This window comes from Esox lucius, chromosome 12, assembly GCF_011004845.1.
Source record: "Esox lucius isolate fEsoLuc1 chromosome 12, fEsoLuc1.pri, whole genome shotgun sequence".
In the NCBI taxonomy this organism is placed as follows: Eukaryota; Metazoa; Chordata; class Actinopteri; order Esociformes; family Esocidae; genus Esox; species Esox lucius.
Genome location: NC_047580.1, coordinates 22732753 through 22755912, shown reverse-complemented (window position 1 = coordinate 22755912; position 23160 = coordinate 22732753). Strand labels below are relative to the sequence as shown.

The 23160-nt window shown below is 38.0% G+C and overlaps 1 protein-coding gene across 1 annotated transcript; it reads right to left on the bottom strand.

The window, feature by feature from the left end:
- Positions 1 to 16316: 16316 nt before the first annotated feature.
- On the bottom strand, positions 16317 to 22757 carry si:ch73-217n20.1 (CUB and sushi domain-containing protein 1). The gene is made up of 13 exons (XM_010891443.5): positions 22603 to 22757; positions 22272 to 22469; positions 20831 to 20927; positions 20684 to 20757; positions 20196 to 20417; positions 19722 to 19910; positions 19440 to 19613; positions 19033 to 19218; positions 18622 to 18718; positions 18428 to 18501; positions 17639 to 17818; positions 16697 to 16876; positions 16317 to 16570 (listed from the first exon to the last, which is right to left on the bottom strand). Coding segments are annotated over exons 1-13 (1728 nt in total). The 5' UTR covers positions 22658 to 22757; the 3' UTR covers positions 16317 to 16568.
- Between the last annotated feature and the right edge of the window lie 403 nt (positions 22758 to 23160).

The following is a 23160-nucleotide window of genomic DNA, read 5'->3' as shown; positions in this document are numbered from 1 at the left end:
GTCATGTTTTGCTACTGAGCAATCGGAGATTCAGTGTAATAATTAATCTCCCAAATAGCGTTTAGTGTAAGATATTACAATGAAACGGATAGGACTATTCAAGACGACTTTTCCAGTCTATACTTTTAAAATTGAGTTTTTAGCTCTGTCTGCACTCCCCCTCCCCCTCCACTGCTCAGAAAAAGGTTTTCACATCATCCAAAATCGATCAAGGGATTTCTCCAAGCAGCCTGTTAATCCTGAAATTACTTAAAACAATATACAGGAATCTTTCAGACAAAAATATAGATCCCACTAATTAGTGACAACTGTGTGAAGTTGGAGTCTCTGACAGCTCCATACTGTATTATATAGACACTTTTGTCCTGGAATTTCCTATAATCCTGTTGAAGAACTTCTAAAAGCTCTAGTGTAGCTTATAAGCATCATAGAAACAAATTATTGTCCATTATAGGCTTGATGATCTGTGAAAAAATACCCAGGACCCTTTGGAATCAGCATCAATCTCCTAACAGCCACTCTAGCTCAGACCCAGGTAGTCACACCAACTGTGGTTCCATCAGAGGCAGAGGAACTAAACAAATGTAATGGTACAATCAAATGTGTACCACAAAATGTTTAAAAGGGATTAAAGTTCCAAAGTGTAACATCGCACCAATCATTCATTTCCTTTTCAGTTACAGCGGATCCGGCCTATTGTTTGCACCCTCTAAAGGGTGTGTCCAGTTAATATGTATTTGTGTTACCTAGTCTCTACCTCCACCTTTTCTCTTTTCAAGAATCAATAAAAGTCGAACAAAAGGGAAGTAAAACAAGAAAAAGCCTGTTCTTTCATTGTTGCAGTGTGTGCGTCATGGGTGCCTTTGAACTTGAAAGTGGTAAATAAGACAGGTTTCTTTTCCACTCTCCTCCATCTGGCAAAACACCTTTTCACACACCGTTTCATACACCGTTAGCACAGGCTTGAAATGTGCATGAATCAAAACAGTAGCTACAGTATATGTTCCTTTCTTACCACATTACCTGGAACAAAATCTTCAAAAACTATGCTAAGTCGCATTTTACACGTGGCCTTTGGGAACATGGTAAATCTATTCAAACAGAATATAATTTGCTATTACATTTCCTTTCATCTAGTTTATAATCAGTTGTAAAAAGAAAAAATGCATATTTACATTTATGTTTACATTATGTAATTTTCTGCTCTGGGTCTTCTGGGATATTTCTTTTTTCAGTCAAAGTTGCAATAAATGTATTGCATTACAATGTATTTGGAGATATGTATAATTCTAGTTATTACAGGCTTAGTCTGATAACAAAGAGCAATTGATAGCAGGCATTCTGATACAATATGGATATTTATGGTTGATAGAGTTCAAGAGTACAGTGACATTCTTAGCTTTCCTTTTATTATGCAGGTATTTGACCTTTTCTTTTGCCTTTGCTTCTTGGAAGACATCTTCTGGCAATGTCTAATACTCATTATTACCATTGTGTTGCATGATCACTAAATGTTGCATAAAATAAGCAGACAATATACAGAATAAATGCCATTAAAAATACTCAAGGCATGGAATAGACAACAATGATTTATGGAAGGACCATTATAGTGTGTAATTATAATAACATCCATCAGAGAAATATGAAAAAATCCAATTTCCCAAACCTAATTCTCCAAGTAATTGTGATCACTTGAATAACTAAATGAGCTGAGAGTCACTGTGGAGCCAGAGAAAGTCAGACCAGAGTGACAGGGAAGCCAGGGAGCTGTAAGTGATTCACGAGCATCGGCATCGTTTTTCATATGGGTACGACAGTAACACTTACTTCATTAATGGCCAAGTGGTATGCACGGGCATCGCTCTACACACAAACGGATATATTTTTACTAGAACAGACGCATAGGGGAAGCCCAGGTAATGTTTAATTTATGACCCTAGTCATCATGAAAGGACTTCAGTTTCACTGTGAATCTGGAGGAAAAGCAATGAGTATGCCGGTAAGGTAAAGAAAGAGTCTGAGAAAATACAGCTGCAGGCTGCAATACAGGCTTCTCCTATTAGATAAGCACACAGACCCACTATGTAACTAAATGGCATCATATACTTTGGCAATGAGACCCTACCAAACCATTTTACATGTATCTAAATTGTCTTATAGTACTTGCTTACAGTTTCATACAGGTAGTAAACCCAGAAGGAAAGAAACCCACAACACCAATCGCCATGCTAGCAACCAAGCCACACAAGATCAGGGTGGTGCACATCTAATTTCCACTCTCTTCCCCTCCAGGCAACACAGCAGGGGCCCTGGGCAAGGACCATGCCGGTGGGGGTCGGGGGGCACACCACATTTCAGCACTGGCAACTCAACGAATATTGTGGGCTGGCCCCAGGAATTCACCTAACCGCAGACCCAGGCACTGGTACCAAGAGAGAGGGATGGAGGGGGAGAAAGCGGAGAAAGCGAATGAGAGAGACTTATCTGGCTGGTCTGCTGATACAGTCGACAGCGTTACAATATTACTACGCATCAGTGCTTCATTTGGAAATCGGGAGGTGCAGGAACACATTGGGGCGTGCGTTTGAGAATGATCCGGTGGAGAACGAGGACAGGGGGTGCTGAACATGTCTTTTCACCTGCTCGGACCGCTTGACTTATAGAGAAACCTTTGACTAGGCGTACATTAAAAAATGAAGCACATTGGTAAACACAATAGCAGACAATACAAAACTAAAACTTTCACAAGCTTTAGGCGGTGCTGTGGCTATGAAAGGGCTTCTAGAATAGGCAACCTTACAAACTCTGAAAGCTTTTAGTAGAATTTTTACAATTCAAAGCGCAAACAGTAACGCAAAAAAGTGCAAAAAAACTATAGCCTAATGCGCAGATACGAAAAAAAACGTGCTGGAAAAAACTGAGACAAATCTGAGAGGTGATGGATCTTGTTCTGGGCTGGCAGGATCCAGCTCAAATTAAGCACTTCTATACGTACAAGATCATTTAAAATTAGAGGACTGAAAAAAATTCATTTCAATTTAAAAAAAGCTAAATGAGGACATTGTTTTATATATTTTTTTAACTTTCAAAGAGGGTTGGAACTGTCTTTGCAGTATACACTCACCTAAAGGATTATTAGGAACACCTTACTAATACTGTGTTTGACCCCCTTTCGCCTTCAGAACTGCCTTAATTCTACGTGGCATTGATTCAACAAGGTGCTGAAAGCATTCTTTAGAAATGTTGGCCCATATTGATAGGATAGCATCTTGCTGTTGATGGAGATTTGTGGGATGCACATCCAGGGCATGAAGCTCCCGTTCCACCACATCCCAAAGATGCTCTATTGGGTTGAGATCTGGTGATTGTGGGGGCCATTTCAGTACAGTGAACTCATTGTCATGTTCAAGAAACCAATTTGAAATGATTCGTGCTTTGTGACATGGTGCATTATCCTGCTGGAAGTGGCCATCAGAGGATGGGTACATGGTGGTCATAAAGGGATGGAAAATGCTCAGGTAGGCCGTGGCATTTAAACAATGCCCAATTGGCACTAAGGGGCCTAAAGTGTGCCAAGAAAACATCCCCCACACCATTACACCACAGTCTGCACAGTGGTAACAAGGCATGATGGATCCATGTTCTCATTCTGTTTACGCCAAATTCTGACTCTACCATCTGAATGTCTCAACAGAAATCGAGACTCTTCAGACCAGGCAACGCCTCAAGGTTGTGCGTGTTGTGGCTTCACAAATGCTTTGCTGCATACCTCGGTTGTAACGAGTGGTTATTTCAGTCAAAGTTGCTCTTCTATCAGCTTGAATCAGTCAGCCCATTCTCCTCTGACCTCTAGCATCAACAAGGCATTTTCGCCCACAGGACTGCCGCATACTGGATGTTTTTCCCTTTTCACACCATTCTTTGTAAACCCTAGAAATGGTTGTGCGTGAAAATCCCAGTAACTGAGCAGATTGTGAAATACTCAGACCGATCCGTCTGGCACCAACAACCATGCCACGCTCAAAATTGCTTAAATCACCTTTCTTTCCCATTCTGACATTCAGTTTGGAGTTCAGGAGATTGTCTTGACCAGGACCACACCCCTAAATGCATTGAAGCAACTGCCATGTGATTGGTTGATTAGATAATTGCATTAATGAGATACTGAACAGGTGTTCCTAATAATCCTTTAGGTGAGTGTAGTTCACAGGCATATAAAAGAGTTCCTGGTGATGTCACCATACAGGCAAAAAAATTATGACGTAGTCACCACGCAGGCAAGATTGTCACAATTTTACAGTATTATTTCAAAACCCTAGTGTATAAAAATACAGTATATAAAACAGGAAAATCATGTTTTTGAGTACATGGAGCCATTTGAAATAGGGAAAATACACCTCAATATATTCATTCACTCCTCACTGTCTGATTCCCAGAACTTCACACTGACAAGCAAAAATCTGAGAAAAAAGCCTTTAAACATAACACCCAAAATATTTTTCAAACCTCAGAAAACATTGAGAGTACTATTAGTGTTTGTACTATTAGTGTCTTTTTTAGTCAAAGAGCAGTTCTTAACCGTGGTATATTGGCCTTACATAAAACCCACTCATACCTTATTACTCATATATTAACAGGCTAGGTGGAATCCTGAAAGTTGATTGGCTGATAGTCGTAGGACATAAGATGATATACCATGGGTATGACGTCACAAGATTTTTACTGCTCTAATTACTTTGGTAACAGGTTTATGAGAACAATAAGGCATCTCTGGATTTTGTGTTATATTACCAATATACGACGGCTAAGAGCTGTGTCCAGGCATATGTAGTGCCTAAGAACAGCTCTTAGATGTGGTATATTGTACATGTACAGTATCTCACGAAAGTGAGTATGCCCCTCACATTTTTGTAAATATCTTTTCATGGGACAACACCGAAGAAATGACACTTTGCTACAATGTAAAGTAGTGAGTGTACAGCTTGTATAACAGTGTACATTTGCTGTCCCCTCAAAATAACACAACACACAGCCATGCTCAATACGGTTTAGGTCTGGAGACATGGTTGGCCAGTCCATCACCTTTACCATCAGCTTCTTTATCAAGGCAGTGGTCATCTTGGAGGTGTGTTTGGGGTCGTTATCATATTGGAATACTGCCCTGCAGCCCTGTCTCCGAAGGGAGGGGATCATGCTCTGCTTCAGTATGTCACAGTACATGTTGGCATGTTGGGATTTCTTGTGCATCATCTTTAGAAGAGGCTTCTTTCTGGGACGACAGCCATGCCGACCAATTTGTTGCAGTATACAGCGTATGGTCTGAGCAGTGACATGCTGACCCCCCACCCCTTCAACCTCTGCAGTAATGCTGGCAGCACCCATACGTCTATTTCCCAAAGACAACCTCTGGATATGACGCTGAGCATGTGCACTCAACTTCTTTGGTCGACCATGGCGAGGCCTGTTCTGAGTGGAACCTGTCCTATTAAACCGCTGTATAGTCTTGACCACCGTGCTGCAGCTCAGTTTCAGGGTGTTGGCAATCTTCTTATAGCCTAGGCCATCTTTATGTAGAGCAACAATATTTTTGTTCAGATCCTCAGAGAGTTCTTTGCCATGAGGTGCCATGTTGAACTTCCAGTGACCAGTATGAGGGAGTGTGAGAGCGATGACACCAAATTTAACACACCTGCTCCCAATTATTTTGAGGGGACAGCAAATTTACATTGTTATACAAGCTGTACACTCACTGCTTTACATTGTAGCAAAGTGTCATTTCTTCAGTTTTGTCACATGAAAAGATATAATCAATTATTTACAAAAATTTGAGGGGTGTACTCACTTTTGTGAGATACTGTATACAACACACCCTCTTGTGTCTTAATGCTTACATATACTATGGTTTTCAGCTAATCAGCATTCAGGGTTGGAACAACACGGCTATTCAAAGAGAGGTGGATGGGCCACAAAATAACACTAATAAATAAATGGTAGTGTAAATAATAATAATAAAATAAAAGCACCAAGCTGAGCATTAAATGTGTATGGGAAACCCCGCAGACAATGCAAATTCTCATTAACCAGCAGTGGGGAGAGCATTGTCAGCAGGGATTTTTCTGGTCTCATCATGCTCTAGTGACTCTCTCAGATGGCTCGAGTGCCTGCAAATAATTAATAATTGAATCAACTTCTATATCACTTTTCATTAGACAGAATCATAGAGTGATTTTTAAAGCAAAACAAGAAAATATAAATAAAACAGCAATGAAAAAGTAGTGCTGGACTAAAACTCTTAGTCATAGTTTTCAGTGTTTAAAGCCTCCAACTATAAGGACATTCATGAGGAAGCAAAGGGAGGATGGATGAGGTCAAGGAGGAAGATTAGCAGGTCCTCCCTAGACAGGTATACAGCACAGTTCATTAGCGATTAACTATCTGTTCTTGTAAAATCAGATGAAGTTGGTTTTTGAGCTACCATTATCCATGCACTCAGGATAATGATGGCAGGCCACTCAAAACTTTCAGGAAACCTGAGCAGTGATCAATGAAAGCATCACTTAACAATGCAATGTAGAATAATACATGTTGTTCACCCCATAGGGTCAGGAAACTGTAGACTGGGCAGGTCTTCCTTTGCCTTCCGCTGAAGAACTTCACTGGAGCATTATGTTTTCTTCTTGCAGCATTCAGGTATCAGAGACATTCCACAGAAGTGTTTGTCTATGCTGTTGCAATGGCATCACACTGCTGATGCAGATTGGACGGATTGGATTCGTGCTGTAAACAGCTTGTTCAATCAAACACAACAGCAGCTAGGATTTTTCGGACCAGGAAATGTTTTCCACTCTTCATTTGTGGTGATTGAACCCAGTGTGGTCTTCAATCCTTTTGCCCATTCTAAGGTTCAATCGAGCAGTAACTGAATGCCTCCTTGCCTGTCTGCCTGCTTTAATATAGCAATCCACAGCCAATTGACCTGATGTTTATAACAGAAATAAATATTCATGCATGGACTGGAGTACCCAATAAACTGACCACTTAGTGTATAATAGTATTGTATAAATATTATTTATTAAAAACAGCAGAAAATCTTTTATTTTCAGAGAGCAACATTACACATGGTTCATCCTCTGGTAGCTTTTGTCTTTGGTTGACAGTGCTCACATTGCACTGGTCCTTGACAACAACAGAAAATACATATACATTCTCCTCAAATCTGAATCGTTTGCAGCATAATTCTCTCCATAACAATCTGAAAAAACATGGTCATTATCTACATCCCACAGGGGGTTATATGAAAGGGGCATTCAGTGAAGTCCACCAAAAGTGTGCTTGGTCTGTGAGCAACGCTTCTCGATACATTATCAATGACAACAGGCAGCTCCAACGCCACAGTTGTTGAGTGATGTGGTATGGCGGGAAGGCCTTGGCAGCTGTCTGGGACTGGACTGCCGGAGAGGGTCCGGAACGTTTTCCTGTCAGCTTTTGTGTTTTGTTTGTACAGATGATCATCTTCCACATTTAGGAGAGCGTAGTGCTGCACACACTGTACTGTACTAGAAACATTATGAGTCCTTCCTAATGCTTTATTACAATGAACATAGCCAGGCTGCAAATTAATGGGCAACCAAAACAGTATTTCATAAATCATCCAAATATATAATCACAAACTAGGTTACAGTCTCCCCTCTTGTGGCTGCGTGGTGCTACACATGCTGTCAATGACCACCTGTTTAGGACAAATGCTATACTCTTGTTATTGGCTCATAAAAACAAACAATGATACCAATTAAATGTTTATGCACCTGATTCTATTGTCTCTTTCTCTTTCCCACTGGTTTAAAGTGCTGTGATGATGATATATACATCTCCTGTGTACCATCACTGTTCATTAGTGACTTTGGTGAATAGTCTTATTTTACAGACGTACATCTTAGCACATCGTACATTGTAGGTGCAACACAGCTCCCACTAGCCCCATTATTCTGCATCATCTACAGAACATCCACCCCCTTGGTCAGATTCACTATAACCTTGACTGCCAATGCAGTGAAAAATGCATCTAGCTCAGCACCAAATATCTCCTCAACCCATCTCTTACCTTGACGGATACAGATTGAATAATTTCTCTCCGCAATCACTGGGATCTAACAAAGCATTCTTAAGTTCAACAGTGATACAACTGAACTAGGCAAAAATTCCACCCCTACCGGAGCTGTTTACCACACCCTCAGCATTGGTGCAACACCTGTCTTTGCAAATGGATGGATTTCTACAAATAACTATTTTAATCTGAAGAAACCTTTTGGAAGACAAGGGTTCTTTGTTAGGCAGACAGCTAGGTAAAACCTTGTATTCAAAGAATCGTTAAGATGATTGTTTGGAAGACAATAAATATTATTCGGAAGACAAGTATGGTTCTACATAGAACCCTTGTAAATATGAGTAAACCTTTTGAGTTTATCATTCATGCTAAGCCTTAGTGTTCATGTCAGGGTCTAAATGTTTCAAATATGTGAGAAATGTTCTACATTTTTCTTTTCCTAGAGGGAAATCGTTTTACATATACATACAACCCTGGTTCAAAAAAGTTGGGATGCTGCATAAAATGCAAATATAAACAGAATACAATGATGTCCAAATCATTTATTACTATCTAATTGAAAATTGTACAAAGGCAACATATGAAATGTTGAAACCGAGAAATGTTATTGTATCTAAAAACATATATACCCACTTTGAATTTGATGCCAGCAGCTATTTTCTATTGAATATAGGGTTTAAATTATTTATTTTGTTCTTCACATTTTACACAGCATCCCAATGTTTTTGGAAATGGTGTAGTAGTATTACCTTAATTTTTTTTGTATGTTCTGTGAGGTGTGGGACTACCTCTTCCAAATAAAATATACATTTATTAAGTTAAGTGTTCCAATGTTTTATTTCATTTTTTTTGATTGGTATAAAGACTTGTTCTCCTTCAATTGATCTATTAAACATCTAGAATTTATGAGGCAAAACCTGTATGATACTAAAAACTGCGGATAGTTAACAATTCAATAAAAATGTTTATTAAACATTGTTTAATAAAACCAGATTGACACAATAAGTGTTAAACATGCTGTCAATTTGACTTGGAATTCAATCATTTTGTACTTACATCAGAAAAAGCCAGAAACACATTAATCTATGTTTTGAACTTCCCTCATTACAAAATGTTTGAGACAAATGTTCAGTGTTCAGCAGAACCTGTGGGAATTAAACACCAGACTTTTGTGTAAGAACCCTGTTATATTAACCGTCAGACAAAACACAAAGAACTTCAATTGGCAGGGCTAATATACGGTAACTTTTAGACCCATTTGAATAAATTTCTGTCACATTCATCCCAGCAGCTACGCACCATCAAGTGGGAATTGAACTCCAATCTTAAACTTGAGATTCTGTATTTACCAACAAACCAAACTGGAATACGTCAGACTAAAGTAACAGCTAGAACATGATTCAAAATAACTTTTGTCCCACTCTTTACATTGGTTGGCATACAGATTTAATGATAGGTTTCAGATTTTTCTGATAGTGGACCTGCAGTAGTGCAGTGTAGTCCACCGATCATTCAGACAGATATGTGGGACTGGGGTATGTTCAGCAGGATATAAGGTTTTGGATCATATTGATATGCTATGAAATACGCTAAGTAGAATAATCATGCCTCGCCAACATCAAGAATAAGGAATCGTGTCAGCTTGCTAATGGAATTTACAATGTTTGAGAACATTTTGCAACTGAACCTGGCCTTTCTATGTGCAACAACAGCAAACTTCAACACAGATGTGCTACAAATCAAAAGTTAGCTGCACATAAAAGTGTACTCAGATTGAATATAGTAGCATTGGATATAGAAGTTTAATGGTTTAAGCACAAAATATATTGAAAAACTGATGCATGTCACTGCATTGTTAATGTTTAATGTAGGGTGTTCTTCAACCAGTGTAAATCTGTAACATATGAGATATACTATGCTGGCATATTAGCAAAAACTTTTGCAGTGACATGAATGTTAGATCTTTGGTCATGTTGCAAGTGTTTGTAAACTAAACATTGTGGTAAAAGAGCTGGAGGATGGAAAGTTCTACAATTGTGGTGGAAATCACCCCCCTGAGTGCCGTTAGAGTGAAGGAAGATAAAGTAGCAAGGATCTGGGCTGTCAACAGTTGACATTCTGAGGTAGTGAACATCTGAAGTAGAACCAAACAAAATGAAGTAATAGTTGTAGATTCCCATCCAGGAATATTAATTGTGGAGAAAGTGGACATTGTATTTACAGTGCCGGGGATCAATGGAATCGAACAAAGAAATACAATGTCAAAAGAAACTGGAAATAATAGTAGATATGGAAAACAGATTTTAGAATATTCAAGATTTTACAGCCAAAGTGCCACAGGGAATACTGATTGAAGAGGTTCCCACTCCCTGGCTCTTTAGCCTGTGTAGGGATACCACTTAAGGAGTACAACATGTTTTTGTTTAGTATATTTATTTTTGCTTTGGTTTTGAATTTTAAATGATGATTAAGCTGCACCCAGAATAAATGTTTTGTGAGTGGGAAGGACAAGATTCTAGAGAAGAATGGAGGTGGATGCCCTAACTACAGAAAATATTAGAGATATCCCTTAATATTACGCATTGTTTCAATGCTTTTAATTGTATTTTGTAGCCTGGGTTCCAGTTTGTTTAGCTGAAATGATGATCCTTGTAATTAATGGAATTTGATGAATATAAGCACACATTGTACATGTATTTCTGTAGCACTTTTGCATAAAACTTTCAGTCTTCCTCACAGCTTCTGTGGAGCAAGTCTACATATTGGGGCCCACTGCAAAATCATAACTGAGCAAATATCCTGCAGATGGCACACCAGGGGAAATGAAGCAGTGCTGCCATGTCAGTAACTTTTTGGGGTTGTAAAATGAACAAATGTATGTTCTTAAAACTACTGTGGGTATGTTTGTTTTGGTTGATATGTGGACTTTTTGTTATCTTTCTTCAGGACATTTCATCTGCGCACATCTTGCTGTTGCCTTCATTTTTAAAAGAACCCTCCCTTCGGTTCTGTGTGGAAAAGGGAAATCATTCAATAATGATTCTAGTCTATTCATTGAAGTAACAGATTTTTTTGTATGTTGGATTTAAATAACATTGGGAATAATAGCGGTCAGTTACTATGTCATTTGAAACAGTCCAAAATGGGAATACGGTCCAACATTATTTATAGATTAGAAATTAAATATTGTTGCCTACATTTTTTTCTTCTTTTCAAACTTCAAAATCACATGCTTTTATATATATAAAATAAACTAAATGTAATATTCTACTTCAATTTTAAAAACTTGATGTTTATGCTTGTATGAATTAATTGAAAAATGTCAGTAGTTTGGATGGACACTTCGCAGGCTTTTTGAGGGAACTATTTTGAGATAACTGTTCTAGCAAGTGCCCTACACATGGACAGAAACCCTTAAATGATAAAGGGGTTCTTTGCAGCATTTTACATAGAGGGTTCTATGTACAACCCTGTTTCCTCACAAAAAAGTTGTCATGCTGTCTAAAATTTAAAGAAGAACAGAAAGCAATGATGTGCAAATCATTTGAACCCTATATTCAAAATAAAATAGTTCCAAGACAGCAAATCAAATGTTGAAACTGAGAAATTATATTAAAGTACATGCTCACATTGAATTTGATGCCAGCAAAATGTTTCAAAAAAGCGGTGACAGAGGCACCAAAGAATTTAAATTTTGTGTAAGGCAAAAAAACTAAACCTGGTGGAATATCACACAACTAATTAGGTCAATTGGCAACAGGTCAGTAACATGATTGGGTATTAGCTCTATGAAACCTGACACATCAAACTGAAAATTGAAGTGTTTATTGGACCCTTTGAGAAAATACCACAATTATTTTATATATATAATTTACATATATGCAAAAAAATCATATTTGATTCATTAGGCGTTTATGGCAATTTATTGATCACTACAATTTTTACTTTGGAAAACATTGTTTATTGCATTTGAACCATTTCAGTAGGTTTTGAACTTTTTTTTTTGAACTGGAACCATTTTTCACCTTTTTATTTTGCGGGGGGGGATGTTCCGGTTCTAGAGAGGATAGTGGTCTGCACTAGTCTGGTCGACACTTTCATCTCAAAAACCAATATTGGATGGCCGTGATCTATGGGCCTTCACGCAGCAATGCACTATAAACAGATACAATTCTGTGTAGTGGACATCACTGCATGTCCTTACGAAAACCATTGTCTGTGAACACAATATGCCGCAGCATCCACAAATGCAAGTCAAAACTCTACCATGCAAAGAAGAAACCATACATAAACAACATCCAGAAACAGCAGCGCATTCTCGGGGCCCAAACTCATTTTAGATGGACTGAGGCAAAGTGGAAAACTGTCCTGTGGTCTGAAAAATCTAAATGTACAACTATTTTTGGGAATCAATGATGCCGCATGCTCCGGGCTTAAGAGGAGAGTGACCATCCGGCTTGTTATCAGGGCACAGTTCAAAAGCCAGCATCCATGATGGTATGGGGGGGCATTAGTGCAAATGGCATGAGTGACTTGCACTTCTGTGAAGGCACCACAAATGCGAAACAATATATACAGGTTTTGGAGCAACATATGCTGCCATCCAGGCAATGTCTAGTTCAGGGAAGGCCTTGCTTATTTCAGCAGGACAATGCCAAACCACATTCTGCACGTATTACAACAGCATGGCTCTGTAGTACAAGAGTCCAGGTGTTAAACTGGCCTGCCTGCTGTCCAGACCTGACCCCTACTGAAAACAGTTGGCACATTATGAAGTGACAAATACTGCAAAGGTGACCCCAAACTGTTGGGCAGCTGCAGTCCTGTATCAAGTAAGAATGGGACAACATTCCACTTTCAAAACTACACCAACTGGTCTCCTCAGTACCCAAACGTTTACAGAGTGTTGTTAAATGAAGAGGTGATGCAACACAATGGTTAACATGCCCCTGTCCCAACTTTTTGCCAGACCGCATAAGCAGAGCCAGCCAAGAAGTGCAAATGCCAACTACCCTTTGTTAAATAGTGTAGTGGTTAGAGAGGCGGCCTGTCATGCAGGCAACCTGTGTTTGAGCCTTACTGCAGACAAAGTAAATTACTGCATTCAAATTTGTTCAGGATAGACAAATACTTTGCTGGCTACAACCTTCAGTAACTATGTTATAGTAAGCCTAAAATAAAACACTTGGTTATATTGCATCTGTGCATGCTTTTTGGGGTAATATAGATCTCAACCCCTTGCCCAGTAAAATAGGAGGGGTTTCCACGATTCTCTCATCTTTTCACTTAATGAAATAGTCAGTTATCTTCACCTATATTTGTAGTTACTGTATCAATGTCATTCACGAATGAAACTAACGTTGTGCCATGAAAAGAAATATCTTTGCCACTTAATAAGAAACATTAGTCATTTTAACACAATAGTTAATGGTGACTTGGTAAATATTTAAACTTGGCCTGATGTTAATGCATGAAAAAATGATCTAACATCGATATGCAATTTTCTGATGAGGGAGTATGTCCCAAACGGTCCCAATACTGTCATACTAGTTTACTATATATAAAACAATACGTACTTCATCATCATCCATGAAATACGTGAAGTAACTTGGGGGAAAATGCCCCCCTTAAGGGAAATCTGTATTTTCTGACTCAAAAAAGCAATGTGTGGTCAAATTTTTACATGAACATATTGATTAGAGTCAGACAAATATATTAGCAAAGAAAATATTGGTCAGAATGTTTCTATTTGATTGCAACTTAATCAAATGCCAAACTATGTAAATGGGGCATTTTACCCCACTATTGGGGCAAAATGTCCCTCCCAATGGGGTAAAATGCCCCTGTTTTTTTTTTTTTTTACCACCAATTCCATATTTAGGTCTCTAAATCATTCTATCAATGAAATCTATACCACTGAAAATAATTCAATCTTGATAGCAGTATTTAAGGGAGTTAAGAAAACCAATTTTAACCATATATTGCACATTCCAATATCCAAAGGCAAAAAGCTAGGTATAATGTATATATTTATACCTATATATGTACACTTTTGATTACTATTTTTAAATATGTTTGGTTAATCGTGCAAAAGTATTAAATTAAAAACATGAAACCAATAAAATTGAGCATCAATTGGAATTCAATATCAGTGCCAATTGATAGGACTATTATATGCTCAAGAAATTAGCTATAGAACTAAAAACTACGTATATTAGGCTATATCTTAAACTTTTGTTATTTGTTTTTTGTTTTATTTCAGCAAATGATTTGTTATAATTTTGTTATATTTTACCTATATATTCTCAGGGAGGCGTTTAAACTACTTTGCGATTTGAGAATTACAGATGCTTTCGATTTTCTCGTAGCTCGCATTGCGTAGTGTAAACCTTACACTACGAGGACCAGAGCCTGCTGGTTTTCTGTTCTACCTCATCATTAACTGCACCCACCTGGTGTCTTAAGTCTGAGTAAGTCCCTGACTAGAGGGGTGCAATAAAAAATTTAGTGGAATTGTCTTCGAGGGCCTGGTTTGAATACCCCTGGCGTAGAGATTAGCTATTCAACTGTTATTGTATGGATGACCATCTACAGTCATCTTTATACAATAGTACACTTTAGTTCCATTAATAAACGTTCTGTTGCCCACATTATATCAGTAAATAATGTAATAACTGGGGTGAAATTTACATTTGGAGACAGAGGTGGACTGGCTATCAGCAATCCCTATGGTCTTGTGGGATCATCTCTGACCTTCAATGTTATCACCCTGGTTCATTTCCCCTTTCAGACATTCAAATTTTTGTCTCTCAGAAATATTCGTCCTCTCAGACCTTCCAATTTTTGTCTCTCAGAAATATTCCTCAACTCAGTACTTTCAGCCATCGCACAACAATATATATAGACTCTGTAATAACATGAATCTCATATATTTAAGAGAATAACTGTATTACATGACCCTTTTATACTGTTATTGTTTTCTAAAGAAACAAAACCAGCCATGGAGTAATTGGAGTCATTATTTTTGTTATAGCTAGGCTGTATAGCTATTAGTTAGCCATGTCTACAGTTATCTTTGTACACGAGTACACTCTAGTTCCATTAATAAACGTTCTGTTACCCACATTATTTCAGCAAATGATGCAATGGCTGGGGTAAAATGTACATTTGAAGACAATACAGAGCTGAACTGAATACCAGTAGGCTGTGTGGTCTTGTGAGAATATCCCCGACCTACAAGGTTCCGACCCATTCAATTTCCCTCATCTTTGTGCAAGAGTACACTTTAGTTCCGTTGTCCACGTTATTTCAGCAAAAAAAAATGATGGCTGACGTAAAAGTTACATTCCCACAGTTTAAACTGCGGAATGGTTAAAGACACAACCCGCCACATAGCAAACCTCGGATTGAAACCAGCCAGGGACAATAACATTCGTCTGTTATAAGCATGGGCCTCTAACTAGGCTGGCATAGTTCTATTTCTGGTATTAAATGTGTTGCTGGCATCAAAATGTATTGCATGTATTTTTCCTAAAACAATATCCTTTCTCAGTTTCAACATGTGATATGTTGTCTTTGTACTATTTTCAATTAAATACAGGAATATATGATTTGCACATCATTGCATTCTGTTTTTATTTGCATTTTATGCAGTGTCCAAACCTTTTTGGAAACAGGGTTGTATAACCTTTTAGAACTGAGAAAATCATAAAGGTTTTAAGACAGAACCCTTAATTGTAGGTTCTAGTTAGAACCATTTAAAGGGGGTCCTGAGCAGAATCCTCTTAAAATAACTACCTAGAACCAAAAAGGGTTCCCCTGTGTAGAAAAAACAAAGAGCCCTCTATGGCTCCACTTGGCTCATATTTTTTGGAAATAGCTTACCTCTCATACCTTCTACCAACCCAGAGCTCACTGTTCCACCATGGCATCCTCAGGTTCAATCTCCAGCAATTGGGCATTCTCAAGGGTGGCCCCTTCCCTCCAGCCATCCACTTCAGAGTGTTCCAGACATGCTGCATATGCTGCATATGCTTAAGATTTTAATAACTTTCTGTTTCTCACATTCTGTTGTTTTTGAGGAATAATGTGACATGAGCACCCAAAAACTACAGCTACAGGACAATAAACAATCTCTAATGTAGCACCCGTTCACGAAAACAGATCACTCTTAAATATAGTAAGTCACATAAGAGTCTGTCATCCAGTTCCATATTATATTATTATTTATTACTATTAAAAATACAACCTTCTTTGAGACTGCTTGAATACATTTTTTAATTGAAGCAACATGTACCTCAAAGCCCCTCAAGGAATGTGAGCCAAATTCCACAGATACTTGCAGAAGCATTTACCCAATGACTGCATTTTCATCTGTCATCAGGTGAAATTATATTAGAGTAAAATGAAATGAGTATGCTTAATTACGATGGTAAAGTGTTTGACAGTTTTAGGTCACTGCCAGTTCTGAAATGAAAAAAGATAGAAACAAAAATATAGGAATGTTATACTCTGTAACACAGTTATGTATCATCCAAGCCTCAACAGTTTTATATTCAGTGAATAGAACATTTAGACATTTAGGATACTCACAATTACATGTCGGAAGGGCAGGCATCCATGTCCCATCCAGGCCACATTTGACAGTGTCTGGTCCTTCCATGACAAAGCCCGAATAACAGACAAATGTCAAGGTGTCACCCAAGACAAGAGGTTGCGTTATTCCTCCTATTCTTCGAGCATTTGGTACTCTGGGATATGGGCATTTAATGTCTGTGAACAAAGTTTTCAGTCTTTAGGTTTTTAAAGGGTATTGGAGACAACTCAGGTTGTTATCTTTGCACATTTTTGAAAACAATAATTATTTATTGATTAAAAAACAATTCTCAATTTACATTCAATTAAAAGTTAGATTCAAGATTATTTTAGTTTAAAATCACACTGATAAACAACAAAACATGTTGACAGCCTTTTTGTTATATTTTACACACCCTATATTGTTTAAAATATAATAATGTTATATTATTATATGTCATATTTAGCTACAATGCCATTGATTCTGCAGGGCACTGTATTTTTAGGCTGATTATGATAATTCATTTTCAAGTGTAAGAACAAACATTTCTGCCAGTTTTGGTGGAATTATGTTTTGGCCAACCTAATGACATCAGGCAGTAAAAGGTTATAAATGAATAACAATGCTCTCTTTCAAACCTCTCTGCCAATAACAGTTTTCAGGTTACATATCCCTCCCATTATGACAATTTAAATTAGTCTGTTAGACCACTGCCAGACAATCCTAAAAATGTATTCCTTGAGAATTGGTAGTTTCTTTTGACTATTTTCATTAAACAAAATAACAGTTAGATACCTCAATTCCACATTATTAATATTCAGATAAAATAGGCTGCAGTAAATTAGGCCTTTGTAGGCTCAAATTCTCAACAGTTTAGTGATGTTACAAGTTTTTTAAAGGGAACAAACATATTGTACATTTTGTGTAACTATGGTTTGACAAAAACAAATATTTGGAACCTTTGCACTCAGGAGGTGGGGCACTCCATGTTCCATCTTTGGTACAGTAGATCTCACTCGCTCCAATCAGTTTCCCTTTACGACACCGATAATTAATCACAGTTCTGTAAATGTGAGGTGGTTCCAAATTGCCATCCATCTCCCCATTTATGACCTCAGGAGGATCAACACACTGAACCGCTGAAAGACACCAACACAAACACTCACAATTCACATGCATTCAATACACATTACATTAATTTTGAAAGGATTATGGTGACAACACTAGAAGTTCAGTGATGTTATAAAACAGGGGAAGGCTCCTACATAAGAGCGACAGACAGCTTTCTGGTTTAAGGGACAATATGTATGTTTTTCAAATGACCAAGTACAAATGACCAGAAGACATCTGCAGTAATTACCTTAATTGCTTTGTAGACATTACAAGCAGGATTCTACACAGTCAGACTTTAAAGTACTGGGCCAGTTACCGAAAGGTAGCCGGTTTGAATCTCGGGGCAGACATGGTGAACTACTGTTGTTGACGTGCCCTTAAGCAAAGTACTTAACGCTAATTGTTACTGTAGGTTGCTCTGAATATAAGCATCTGCCAAATGACTGAACCAATTTTCTGAATAAAATGTTTTGTTGAATTACTGGTGACTTTACAGTCTTTTTGACCAAATGCACCAGATGATACTGACACCTGTTACAAACTAAAGCAAAGCCAATGACAGCAATGTAACTATAAGCCAGGTATAAAACTGTGTGGTGTATTAACCTATCTGCAAAAGGAATATGATGGCCTACGTTCACACACAGGAACACGCCCATCCCAGCCATCATTCATGCAATGTCTTACATTCTGTCCAACCAGCTGAAACCTGGTAAAATGAAATAAAAGTGATTCAATCTGACAATGCATCCTTCCATTTGTATACTGTAACCAGTGGAAGTTCAAAGTAGCCTTGACAGAAATGATACCCTATCAAAATAGAACTTACCCTTCATTACAAACCCCAGTGGCTGTGTCTCCAAACTCCACACCAGTGTAGACGAAATTACCAAAATCTATCTCTCCAGCAGATCCACACGATTTGCCTTTGGACAAGAAACGTATGAAAAATACTTTTCTGAAGGCCCAGAAATGCATAAACCTTCACTATCAGTGATACAGTATTACAGACTATGGTTGTGCTGCCACCTAGCGCCTGAATAAGGAAGGGTAACTTTCTGAACAAGCTACTTATGATGTAATCTCACTCCCAGACAACTTCTGTCCAAATACACTGGGAACAAAGTTATGTATGACTCCAACCTGCTGAATTTTTTATTTTATTCTCTCACACACACTGTACACATACTTTTCATAATATCATGAAATATCATGAATATTGATTTGAATGGTTTCTTACGTTCACATCTCAGAGTTAACGGCGTCCAATTTCCCCTGACGCAGGTACTATAGACAGTTCCTCTCACTCTCATGTATCCAATGCCACAACTGTACCTGACCCGGTCACCAAGACTAAAGTTTGTCTTTGTTAGATAGCTTTGAGAAAGATGTCTGTTGGGGTAGAACGGTGGCACGCCACATGTGCCTAAAGGAGAGGGATATGGACCATTTTGACAGTAGAAAATTATATCTGGTTTAAAAATTAGAATGGAATCGGGAGACTTAGAACATGGAAGAAGTTGGTTGGGATTTCAGTTAAGGAGTCTGTATTTTATTTTCATGAGAAAGATGTACAAGCCAATACAAAGCATACAGTAGAAGAATAAGCTAGTATATTACATAATGAGAAAAAGAGAGATCATTTACCTGGCACACACAATGGAATCTCCCCCATCCATCTCCCCAATGGTGAACAGACTATGCGGGACACACCTTTAGGTATGTGTCCTTTATAGCAGGTTATGATCACCTCAGATCCAGGTCTTCTGTGGTTGGTGGATGTCTTGCCATTTTCTACTTTTAATGGAGGGCACTTGATCTCTATAAAAGATAATAGGTAAAACAGAGCAGAGGCATTTTACCACAAAGTTACTGTAGGTATGTCTGTATAATGTATATCAATTCTCCTAATTGTGTCAGGATACATACGTGTGCAATTGGGAAGTGGAGGATTCCATTTTCCATCAAGCCCACATGTAACAGTTTTTGAACCATTTAAATGATAATTATTAATGCAGGAAAAAGATAAAGAGTCTTGAGGTCTATAAACTTCTTTAAGGCCACTGATTACTGTGAATGTACTTCTTTCCTGTGTTTTGGGAGGAGTGCAAGAGATGTCTACGAGAAAGAAAAAACAAGGAGAGAGGAGATAACGTTGGCGCAGGTCTAGATGTGGCAGACATCCTGACCCTATCTTTACAGAGCACTTCATACAAATTACGAATGAATATTATAGTCTAAAAGGACGTTGCCTCAGAAATGATATAGTAATGACAGTCGGGATCAAGAAAGCCTAGGCACCCCCATAATCAAGGCACCCCTGGAATAACAGAATGTGGACAACCCTAAGAGATGTTGGGCATTAGGACTGTCAATCTTCATGTAAAACAGGATGAAGTTCACCTTCGACAGAAGGCAGACATTGTGGGAGCTGGGTCTGCCACTGGCCGTCTGGTCCACAAGTGATCTGCTCGTCTCCAGTCAGGAGGAAACCCTCAGAACACACAATGGTTACAGAGTCTCTGACCCTGTACACTGAGACAGCCTCCCCCAGCTTCATGCTGTTAGCCACTGAAGGATAAGGGCAAGTGATTCCTGCTTGGGATATTTGTGGTTCCCTTCCCTCTAGAATCAGAACATTTGAAATGTTATTGTTGTTTCTATGATGACCTTAATTTTGTGATAATGGGAAAATAAACAGACAGAATGTCCAAGGCCAACATGGTGTAGCCTCAACAGCATAATCTTGGTGTAATACTCACATTCCCACGCTGGTCTGGTATTTAATATATAATTAAATAATGATCAGGAAGTGTTATACGTTTTAGTTAAAAAGGGTTGAACCGTACTGCTGCATATTACTTTATGATTTCTATTTAAATATTGCATACCTTCACATGTGGGAATCTCTCCAGTCCAGACAGAGTCCTTACATGTTCTGTATTCCATCCCCTTCAGTGTAAACCTGCGCCAGTATTTGAAAGGATTAAAACATAGCCTGGGCAACAGGAGTATTTAATTACATTCAAGACACTCACCCCTCATTGCAAACGGCATAGGCCTTGTCCCCAAACAAAGACCCTGTATAATTAAAGTATCCATTGAATAAGTCCCCGGCAGATCCACACGTTTTCTCTAAGAGAGAAGACACATTAGGGAACAGCAGAGCAGCCAAGGAAAGCAGAGTGTTTCTGCCAAAAAAAAGAACACTTAAATGGGAAGAATGCAACCCAGTCAAACTAAATGAAATTTAAAGGTCAGTGATGAGATGAATAAGAGTTAATCTGTAAGAAATAAGGTATAGAGGTGTATGGTATATGACCAATATATCATGGCTAAGAGCTGTTCTTAGGTACAATGCATCCCTTTTTAATGTTAGCTACACAAAACATAGGCATTCTCTCCTGTAAATTAATAATTGTTGTATTCTCAACTCTACAACAGTGAAGAGTGCAATTTAAAGTTCTCTGTTACTCAACCAGTTAGTGCATTACTACACAGAATAAACTGAGATTCCAATTTGGAAGATCATAAAAGATTGACTCAGCAACAAAGATGTACTTAAACAAACAGTGTATGTTTTTATTGTATATTGGGGGGTCAGGGTCAATTTATCCCAGGATTTTCACTCTTTTCCAGGGGGGTCACATTGACCTGTCTGTAATATTGTGGTGGTCAGCGACAATTTTTAAAAGGAACAAACCACAACATAAACATCCATTTACTACTAATATTGTCTTTAATATTGACCCTTTAATAAACTATATTCTGTTTAGGCTGCTATGAAACTTTAGTAGCTATAAATCAGGACAAAAACAATGAACGAGCAGGTCGCATCTGTAACAACAAAAAAACATTAATTCATTAATAAAACAGGTAAATATAAAATACATTTCTACTAATAAATGTTTGCTTATGTTGCTGTTATAAGGTGGTATGTGTAGGATAACACCTCCGTTGCATAACTCCGCTAATCGTTCATTATTTCCAAGGTAATGTAGGCCTACTGGGTGAATGTAGATGTTTTTCCCTTAGGCTACATTCTTCATATGCATCCACAACAGGTCCCAATCCACACAATGTAAACCCGTAAGATCAAATTCAGACAGAGACAGTTATTATTAACCATAATGATATAATGGCATGAAATGAATTTAACCCTTGTGCGCCCCTTAAATTTACTACCCTTTGGACACCTTCGTGGACAAAGATGTGCACGTACAATACTGATAAACTTTATACATTCATATTTTTTTCAGCTTTATTTTTCATAAATCATAAACAACTTGAAACAACTTTGATTTAAAAAACGTAACAAAAAATAAGAGTTCTGCCAAAAAATCATGCCCCTAGCTGCAACACGGACAAAATGATCACTAAATAAAAAAATGAGAACATTTTACAGAAATTCCCGAGGGGCGCACAAGGGTTAAACACATTATTGTGCATAATAATGTTTAGATGTAGAGTATTGCTTACTTTCACACTTCAGTTTTAACCGTGTCCATTTCCCATTGTCACACATGATGGAACGAATGCCTCTGGACTCAGTGTAGCTCTCTGCGCATCTATAAATGACTTTTTCTCCATGGTTGTATTTGTTTAGTTGAATGTATTTATCCGCGACTTTAGTGTGTGGATAGGACGGCGGCACACCACATGTTGATGAAGCTTCAGCTGTTCACAAACCAATAATTAACACCAACAGTGTCAATTTAAATCACAGCGTCCAGTTGATAGCCTACACATTATTGTCAGTGTTTAAAGTAAACTATGAACTGTTCTGTTTACGAATAAAATACAATCTTACCTGAGACGTGTATGGCAACAGATATAAAGAACACAATATTATATCCCAGATTCATAATTTCATCCGCGTTTTACGTGAAATCGTACTTGTAAAAACACTATCTGTGAATTGTTTTTTTATAGCTGGAGGGAGGTGGCTATAGTAGCCTAACCTACGTAACATTATGTACGTCAACTACTCTTGGATCATAGCTCTTGGTGTTGGGTGAAATCGGCAGATAAGAAAATCTAACATTTCCTACGTCTTTTCTTCAAATAATTATATTAACTTAAGCCACATCTGCTATTCAGATTCCACTGCCACGTCAAAATGAGGGGAAAACAATTCTGTTGCTAGTCACAGTTACGTTGTAGGCTAAATCAAGCGATTAACATGGTGATTGGGTTCATGGTTAAATTTAAAGTTAAATGTAAGCAGACATTTGAGATAGGCGGAGATGTTATATTTAGCGGTACGTCATCCTTCACAGTCGTGCTACATTTGACCGTATCACGGTATGACAGAACATACATTTTTACTGGTCAAAATGCATTGGTAACTGGTCCATAAAAGCAATAT

What these genes read in the sequence shown, in the direction of transcription:
- si:ch73-217n20.1 (XM_010891443.5), bottom strand. Translation starts at nt 22,657, where the DNA reads ATGAATCTGGGATATAATATTGTGTTCTTTATATCTGTTGCCATACAC. An exon ending in AGAGATTCCCACATGTGAAG is followed by an intron (nt 20,418 to 20,683) that starts GTATGCAATATT and finishes TTCTGATTCTAG; the next exon opens with AGGGAAGGGAACCACAAATA. An exon ending in ACTGGGGTTTGTAATGAAGG is followed by an intron (nt 18,502 to 18,621) that starts GTAAGTTCTATT and finishes TCATTTTACCAG; the next exon opens with GTTTCAGCTGGTTGGACAGA.